The sequence below is a fragment of the Malurus melanocephalus genome, unplaced genomic scaffold, assembly GCF_030028575.1.
Source record: "Malurus melanocephalus ecotype Western Australia unplaced genomic scaffold, MMel_1.1 scaffold_965, whole genome shotgun sequence".
NCBI lineage: Eukaryota > Metazoa > Chordata > Aves > Passeriformes > Maluridae > Malurus > Malurus melanocephalus.
This window is the reverse complement of record NW_026624197.1, coordinates 36221-45071: the sequence shown is the minus strand read 5'-3', so window position 1 is coordinate 45071 and position 8851 is coordinate 36221. Positions and strand designations below refer to the sequence as shown.

General features: G+C 58.3%; 1 protein-coding gene across 1 annotated transcript in view; it reads left to right on the top strand.

Moving 5' to 3' along the window:
* TACC1 (transforming acidic coiled-coil containing protein 1) overlaps positions 1 to 2787 on the top strand; it is a 23362-nt gene extending 20575 nt beyond the window's left edge. Inside the window, exons 8-12 of the mRNA XM_057386429.1 lie at positions 26 to 69; positions 160 to 320; positions 536 to 642; positions 1151 to 1271; positions 1777 to 2787. Coding sequence (XP_057242412.1) covers positions 26 to 69; positions 160 to 320; positions 536 to 642; positions 1151 to 1271; positions 1777 to 1845 — 502 coding nt within the window. The 3' untranslated portion in view covers positions 1846 to 2787. The remainder of the gene's footprint in view (positions 1 to 25; positions 70 to 159; positions 321 to 535; positions 643 to 1150; positions 1272 to 1776) is intronic.
* Positions 2788 to 8851: the final 6064 nt, after the last annotated feature.

The following is an 8851-nucleotide window of genomic DNA, read 5'->3' as shown; positions in this document are numbered from 1 at the left end:
CAACTGTTTTTTCTGCTCCTTGCAGGAAAATCGTGGCTGAGTACGAGAAGACCATTGCCCAGATGATCGGTGAGTGCTGTCAGCTGCAGGTGAGGGCAGGGAGCTGATGTCACACACATCACCACTCACTCACTGTGTCATTGCTGTTTGCTGTCACAGAGGATGAGCAGAGGACAAACATGACATCTCAGAAGAACCTGCAGCAAATCACCATGGAGAAGGAGCAGGCTCTGGCAGACCTGAACTCGGTGGAGAGGTCCCTGTCGGATCTGTTCAGGAGATATGAAAACCTGAAGGGYGTCCTGGAAGGATTTAAGAAGGTGCTTTTTCTCAGATTGTCCTTTCTCCCTGCAGCTCTGGCCCCTGGACACGGCGTTCTTGTGCAGCCACACTCCATTTTTCTGTGCTCCAGCATAAAGCAGAAGTTGGTTCTATTTAAAACCTTTATTTTTACACTCAGAACAGTATCTGTCATCCCATCAGAGCGATGTCTTTGTGTCCAGTCCAATGTAGATGGATGTACTTTCTTTTCCAGAAYGAGGAGGCTCTGAAGAAATGTGCTCAGGATTATCTAACCCGTGTCAAGCAGGAGGAGCAGCGGTATCAGGCCCTSAAAGTCCACGCAGAGGAAAAATTGGACAAGTAAGGTCATGATGAGATTTGCTGGGAGCTTCCAGACCTTGTAGGGCAGCAGCTCCAGAGGTTGGGAGGCAGGAGCTGAACATGTGAAAAGCTGCATTTTACAACCTCGGGCTCAAGGGGCTCTAAGTRAGGCAGAGCATATCCCTGAAGGCATTCTCTGATCTCTGCCCATTTATTTTTTAATGGAGAATCTGAGGTTCACGGTCCATTTATGGTCACTCAGCGAGTTCCATCTTTCTGTGTTTGTGGTGCGTGAAGGAGCTGCAGAGCCCCGGGGCTCAGCTGATGATCCCCAGCACATGGAACCCTGCTGAAGGGGCAGTGAACTGCTTGAGCTCAGCTCTGATGGAGCAGAGATTTGTACAGGGATGTGCAGGAGCTGATTTAACCCCGTTTGGTGCAGTGWCCCTGCAGGCAGAGCCCCTCTGTGTGCCCAGGCGAGCAGAGCCAGGCTCTGCAGTGCCATTGGGGTGCTCCAGAGGTGTCACCAGCCCTGTCCCTGCCCCAGAGCCAACGAGGAGATCGCCCAGGTCCGTGCCAAGGCCAAGGCCGAGAGCACAGCGCTGCACGCGGGGCTGCGCAAGGAGCAGATGAAGGTGGAGTCCCTGGAGAGAGCTCTGCAGCAGAAGGTAAAACTGTCCTGACTGTGCCAGCCCTGCCTGGCAGCACCTCCTGACACTGCCCTGAGTGTCCTGCTGGTGCTGGRGCTGTCCCAGAGTGTTCTGGCGTGGAAAGACTTTTGTGGGTTCGGTGTTGGGTGTATTTTTGTTTGCTTGGGCTTTCTTACAGTGGGGCACCTAACCTAAACCCTAAAGCCTAAACCCTAACCTTAACCCTAACCCTAACCTTAACCCTAAACCCTAACCCTAACCCTAACCCTAACCCTAACCCTAACCCTAACCCTAACCCTAACCTTAACCCTAACCCTAACCCTAACCCTAACCCTAACCCTAACCCTAACCACCCACCAGTGGATTTTTTGGCAAATGGGCACTGTGGCTGACACTCTGCTCACAGAGCTGTGGTCTGGGGCCGGGTGGGCTCAGGGGTCCATGGGGTGCCTGGATGCACAAAGGAGCTGCTGCAGGGGCAGCTGTGCCACCACGGGGACCCCAAAATCTGCTTTTGTTCCAGAATCAGGAGATCGAGGAGCTGACCAAGATCTGYGATGAGCTGATAGCGAAGCTGGGGAAGTCAGACTGATCTCCTCGCCCCTCGGCCGCTTCTCCCTGACCTGAGCTCCTGCCTTACCCCGCTCCCTCAGCACAGCTCCGTGTCCTGCTCGGCTGCAGGAGCTGTGGGCACTGCCCATCTGCACAGTGCCAGCTCTCAGCTGGAGGTGACAGCCTGGGCTCTGTCCCCTGGCTGGGCTGGCTCTGTTGTGTCCCCACTCCTGTCCCTCACTGTGCTCAGCAGAGCAGCCTGGCAGCCCTGGGTCCTGCCCTGGATGTGGGGGATGCCCAGGGTGCCCTGGGGAAGGGGACGATGTGGGTGATGCCCAGGGTGTCCTGGGGACAGGGACAATGTGGGTGATGCCCAGGGTGCCCTGGGGACGGGGACGATGTGGGTGATGCCCAGGGTGCCCTGGGGACAGGGACGATGTGGGTGATGCCCAGGGTGTCCTGGGGACGATGTGGGTTATGCCCAGGGTGCCCTGGGGATGATGTGGGTGATGCCCAGGGTGCCCTGGGGACGATGGGGGTGATGCCCAGGGTGCCCTGGGGACGGGGATGATGTGGGTTATGCCCAGGGTGCCCTGGGGACGATGTGGGTTATGCCCAGGGTGCCCTGGGGACGGGGACGTGGCCCCTGGACGGTCACTGCTCGGTGGGTGCAGCCCAGCACAGCGTCTCCCTGCCCCTGTGCCAGCTCGGAGGGAGGGACAGAGCTGACATCTCTGCATTCCTGCACTTTATGAGCTTTTCTGGGCACTYGGGCTCTGCTCACGCCTTCCACTCAGGCACTGCTGCTCCTCCTCCCCAGAGCCACCTCAGGGCAGTGACCTCAGTCCTGGGCAGGGACACTCGAGCTGAGGGGCAGCAGAGGCTGCACTGAGAGGTGTTTGAGGAACAGGGGAGATGTTGGTTCTGGGGGGCTGGCACTGCTAAATCCACGCTGGCACTGTCCATCAACACTGGCACTGTCCATCCATGTGGGCACTGTCCATCCTCACTGGCACTGTCCATCCACCCTGGCACTGTCCATCCACCCTGGCACTGCCCCTCCACGCTCCCGTGGCCCCCTGCCCGTGGCTCTGGCCCTGCTGGGGCTGGGTGCCCTGGTGACAATGGCCCTGTGCCACCCCCTGTGCCACCCCCAGTGCCACTCCCTGTGCCACCCCCTGTGCCACCCCCTGTGCCACTCCCTGTGCCACCCCCTGTGCCACCCCCTGTGCCACTCCCTGTGCCACTCCCTGTGCCACCCCCTGTGCCACGGAGGGTTCAGGGCCCCATTTCAGCGCTGCCAGAGGAAGGAAGTGACCCCTGAGCTCCCCTGGCTGCTGCTGCCGTGGTGGAGGATCCTCTGCCTTGAACAGATCATCCCAAAGTGTGAAACACGGGGAATATCTGCAGTTTGAGCTGCTTCCTGCCCAGCCTGTTGAACACTTTCACAAACCTTCTTGCTGCTACCTTTTTGTAACAGAATTGGGCTCTTTTCCTTCTATTTTCTAATTCCCTGTGTTGAGCATGCAGAGCAAACACCTGTTTAAGACAGAGCCATACACTTGATTATATTTTATTAGTTATATAATGTATAGAGAGAGTTTATTCTACACTTTAGCMAAGATGTCAGCAGCCTGCCTGAGCACACAGCCTGTTCCCCACGCCCAGTTATCCCAGTGAGGGACCAGTTACTCCCAGTCAAAGGAGCTCCAAGCAGTGCACCCGTTGCTTGCGCTGGATATTCACCTTTTGCACAGTTGGCAGAAAGGAAAAACCCTTTTTTCCTCTCTTTTCTCATCCCTTTTGGCCTCCCCACGTGTCCCTCTCCTGGGCTGGTGACAAAGYTTCAGTGATGCACAAGGACTGTTTGTGCTCCCCTTGGGGGTCTGTGCAGGTAAAGCAAACCCTGAGACGCAGAGAWTCCTTGGGCATTTGGCTTTTTCTCGTGAGGAGCCCGAGAGCAGCATTGCAGAGCCTCTCAGAGCAGTTCAGGGCTGTTCCTGGTGTGCACTGGCACTGTCCTGTCCCTCTGTCCCTCCTGTCCCCACTGTCACCCGCTGTCACCTCTCCCCGTGTGACCCCAGCTGGGCAAAGAAGATTCCTACGGAATGGTTGATTAACTGTAATATGGTTATAATTACCTATCTCTAAAGACAATGGGTATGGTTACACAAAGAGAAGGTGTTTGTGAACCCCAGGATGGTCACACCTCGTGTGTCACACTCGGACAGGCCCAGCCCGCGGTGTCCCCCAGTGCAGGGGTGGCAGGTCCTGTGTGTGATGTCACAGGTCCTGTGTGTGGGGTCACATGTCCATGGTGTCACAGTCCTGTGTGTGATGTCACAATCCTGTGTGTGATGTCACAGGTGCTGTGTGTGCTGTCACAGGTCCCGTGTGTGGTGTCACAGTCCTGTGGGTGGTGTCACAGGTCCTGTGTGTGATGTCACATGTCCATGGTGTCACAGTCCTGTGTATGGTGTCACAGGGTCACAGGTGCTGTGTATGGGGTCACAGCCTGGCTGTGTGCAGTGTCACAGGTCCCGTGTGTGGTGTCACAGGTCCTGTGTGGGGTCACAGGGTCACAGGTCCTGTGTGTGATGTCACAGATCCTGTATGGGGTCACAGGGTCACAGGTCCCGTGTGTGGTGTCACAGGTCCTGTGTGTGATGTCACAGTCCTGTGCTGGTGTCACAGCCTGGCTGTCTTTGCTGTCTGCTCCTCGCAGTAGAGTTCAAAGCCCCTCTGTGGCAGCCCTGCCCGTGCTGCTGTGTTCTGTTTGCAGCACATCTGTCTGGAACCAAGTGCCAACCCATAACCCCCAACTACTGATCTCCTCCCCGTCCCTCCAGCGTCACCTCCCCAGGCAGGACCTTCCCCTGCATCGACTCCTCTCCTCTGCTTTGAGCCACGTGTGGAATTGCCATTGCCATCGGTTTTATATGTATGATAATTTCCCTTTTATATGTCAGGTAAATATTTGTAAGAGTTATACTCACACAAATGAGATTATTATAATGATTACTAATATATTTTTTCCATGTTTCATTGCCTGAGTAAAAACTGTGTTTATCACTCTTGAAAGCTTTCTTGGTGTTTGTGAGGTTGGTGAAGAGTTGGCTTTRCCTTCCAGAATGGGCCATGTTCTGCCAAATAAGCACAGGTACAATTTATTCCTGAAATCTGCGTTCCTGAGCTCTGAAATTCAGACCTGGGATGGTTTTACTGCCCCGTGACTCCCAGCAGTGCCCCACACTGTAATGGTGCTGTGAGCTCAGACTGCAGAAGAGCTGAGGCAGCAGWGGGATGGCAGGAGGAGAATCCCTGYCCTAATCCTGCCCTGACCCTCGGTGGCCTTGGGAACATCCCTGTGGAAGGACAGACCCCTGGGAGGGCAGGAACGGGGCCTGTGAGCTCCCAGCCCTGTCGGGGTGTTCTCTTGTTCTCTTGCACTTCTCTTTTGGYGGGCTGRAAACTTTTGGGGKKTTTTYCCCCAATTTACAAGAAAGGGGCTGTTCTCTGGGTGGAGCTGGTGATTGATGGAGGTCTCTGAAAGGCACCACAGACTCCGTGTCCCGAGGTGATCTCCGTGTCCCGAGGTGATCTCCGTGTCCCGAGGTGATCTCCGTGTCCCGAGGTGATCTCCGTGTCCCGAGGTCATCTCCGTGTCCCGAGGTGATCTCCGTGTCCCGAGGTGATCTCCGTATCCAGAGGTGATCTCCAAACCAGGGACCGGCACGATGTGAAGCAGAGCCCATCCCCGGCAGCGGCTCTGCCCCTCTCCCGTCCCCAGCCCGTGTCCTTGGGGCGCTGTGTCCTGTCCCCCCAGCTCAGGTGGAATTATCCAGGGGCTGCTGCTGGCCCAGCCCCGATCCAATCACCCTGCAGATTAGCTGTAAGACCTTAAGACAAACCAGCAGCTGGCACCCGGCACAGCCACTGCTGACAATGCCTGCCCTGAAGACCCTGCTGGCCCTGGCCATCGTCACGTCCCTGGCTGGAGAAGGTAAGAGTTCCTGGGCTCCAGGCAGCACCGGGCCGGGTGAATCGCTGGAGCAGCCCCATCCCTGCCCCCTGCCCCGGGCTGGACCGTGCCCATCATCCCCGACCCCATTCTGCTCCCACCCCTTCCGAAAATGATGTTTTGTAGGGGAGGGCGGCTTTCTCCTCTGAGTTCCGCCCCGAGAACCCCCCGTTCCTCTGCCGCCAGCACAGCAGGGCGGTGCCCAGCAGGGAGCTCAGAGCCTCTGCTTTCCCAGTTTCCCCGTTTTGGGTTTCCTCCTCTCTATCCCTGGGATGGGATGGGAGCTCCGGGCAGAGCCGGTCCCGCTCCCACCAGAGGGCTCCGCTCGGCCGGCAAAGCGGAGACAAAGCGGGGATGAGCTTCCCTTCCAGCAGCAGCGCTGCTTTATCCATCCCCGTCCAAACCAAACATTCACCATTTCAGGCAGGAGCAGAATCTTCAGGTCTGGCTTTTTCTGGGGTGTGTTTGAGGGGTCGGACAGCTCCTGCCCCACGGTCGCTCTGTTTGCTTTCCAATCTGTGGCCTCCTTCGAGGACAATCTGGAGATGGCTTCTCCCTCCCGACTCACAAATCTGCCTGGCACGGGGCTTGTAAAAGGAATTTCAGGACTCTCGGGAAGTCTTTGCAGGGCAAGGACTCGGCAGAGCTCACCTGGCCAGTTCAGCTCTCATCATTTTGAGTCACACTGAAAAAGAGGAGTTTTGCATTTATTTCGGGGACAGTTGAGGTCCATCCTGCATCCTCTGAGTGCCACGGCAGTGCCTGCTCACAGCTCGACCCCGGTGCCAGCCCTCATCTGTGACTGTCCCTGTCCTACACATCCCAAACCCTATCCCTGCTCTGGGGTCACCCCTGTCCGTGGAGACCCCCAAGTTCCGGGGGCTCTGGGGGCTCTGGGACGGTCTGTCACTGTCACTGTCACTGCCACTGTCACTGCCACTGCCACTGCCACTGCCACTGCCACTGTCACTGCTCCTCCCATCTTCACTCAGGTAAAGCACTGAAATGTCACAAATGTGTCGCCTCCAACGAGAACGACTGCAACAAGCAGGGATCGCACAGCTGCCCGCAGTTCGCCGACGCCTGCGCCACCATCACGGCCCCCAGTGAGAGCCCGGCTGGAGGGACGCGGTGCTGGGGACACTGGAGGGGGTCGGGGGTGGGACTGTGGGGTTTAGAGGGGACCAGAGGGGCTGGGAGGGGAGGACGGGGAGGAGAAGGGGTGCCTGACCTTCCCCTGCCTTTCTTGCAGACAGCGTCATTAAATCCTGTTCCTACAAGTCTTTCTGTGACCAAGCGCGTCGCGGCGGCTCCGGCGGGGSCACCGTGCGCTGCTGCTTCAGCGACGACTGCAACGGGCCGGCTCGGGGCTACCGGAACGGCGCGGGGGCCACCAGAGCGTCCCCTGGCAGCCTGCTGGCCACCGCGCTGGCCGGGGCGATGCTGCTGGGCCGGCTTTGAGAGTCCGCCGGGGACACCGCTCGCTGCTGTAGCCTGGGGACGCGGGCGGGGGGTTCTCTCTGTGGGGAGGGGTCCCATCGCCCCCAGTCCAATAAACGCTGCCGCTAGAACCGTGTCCGCACCTCTCATTGACAGCGAGCCCAAAACCGCGAGAGAACCGAACCGAACCGAACCGCTTTGGCTGCCGGGGTCACCCCGGAGGGCTTTGCCAGCACAGCCCGGGGTCCCAGCGCTGTCCCCTCCCTTCCCGTTGCTCCAACAAAGATGCTTTTGGGCTGCTTTCTGCACCCCGAGTCTCGGCTGCGGAGCGCAGCTCATTTCCTCCTGTGGCTGCGGAGACACGGGTGAGATGTGAGGCTGCTCTGGGGTCTGGGGCTGCAGGGGCTCCCACAGCTCAAAGCTCTGCTAGAAACATCCCCAGGACTGCTCAGGGGGACTTGGTTTTGTGAGGCAGAATGGTGAAAGTGAGTGAACAGACTGGGGAATGATGGAGGGTGGCTGGGACCATGAGAATTTGACTGCAAGAATAGTGCAAGGCAGGCAGCAAACAGCAGCCGTCTGTTGGAGTCTGCCCGKCAGTACACGAGGAAAAGGGGAACAGGTACCGAAACTGAAAAGAGCAAATTTGTGCTGAAGAAAAGAAGTAATTCAGCACGTGTGGATCCAGCCGCGGAACTCGCAGCTAGAGGATGCTGCAGGAGCACAGACCTCGGTGAGCGCTGGCGGCTGAGAGGGGCAGAAGTTCTGCAGAAAATGGGTACAGAGTCCTGCGAGGGTTAAATATCCCCAGAGGGTCGCTGGATGCTGCAGGGGAAGGGGTGTCTCGGTGAGTTCCAGGGGCTGCTGTACCCCCAGACAGCTCACAGCAGAAAATCTGTGTAAAATGTAAAATGCAGAACTGCCGGATCCTCCATGAAGAGAGAGCGGTGTGACTCGCTGCCGTGTGACCGTGCACACAACCCAGCGCTGCCCCGGGCTCCGGCGGGTCACAAGGGCTGCAAGAGATGCCTCGCCATAAAAACGCTSCGTGGAACAGTTTAGTCTTTCCAAAGGGTGGGATGGGGAGAGGGGCAGAGCAGGGCTCCTCTCCGGGATGCCGGGAGCAGGCAGAGCAGGCAGCAGCGGAAAGGAGAACTCGCGTGGGACGGACAGGGTGCGGGTGTCCTGAGCCAGCGCTCCYTCGGCAGGAAGGATCGGTTTCAGCCGCGCCGGGAGAAAGTGCTTCGGGGCCAGATGGAGCTTCGGGGAGAAAGCGAGGGTTCCCCTGGGCGGCACGGGGGGCAGCGGGTGTCTCCTGCTCCCCAAATCCACCCTGAACTCACTCCWGCAGCAGCTTTTCCAAGGGACGCTCCTGCAGGAACCGTGACCCGAACTGGAGATGGGCGGCTCATCTCCATCAGTGCCAGCCCCCAGCACACACGGAGCGGTTTTGTGTCGGGTCTGGGGGGATTCAGGGGAAGGCGCCGAGCCCGGGACTGGGCGGCCCTGGGCGGTGCACAGGACCCGCAACAGGCGGAGATGGGGACTGGGACCCGCACTGGGTTTGCTCCCACCTTCCCGGGGC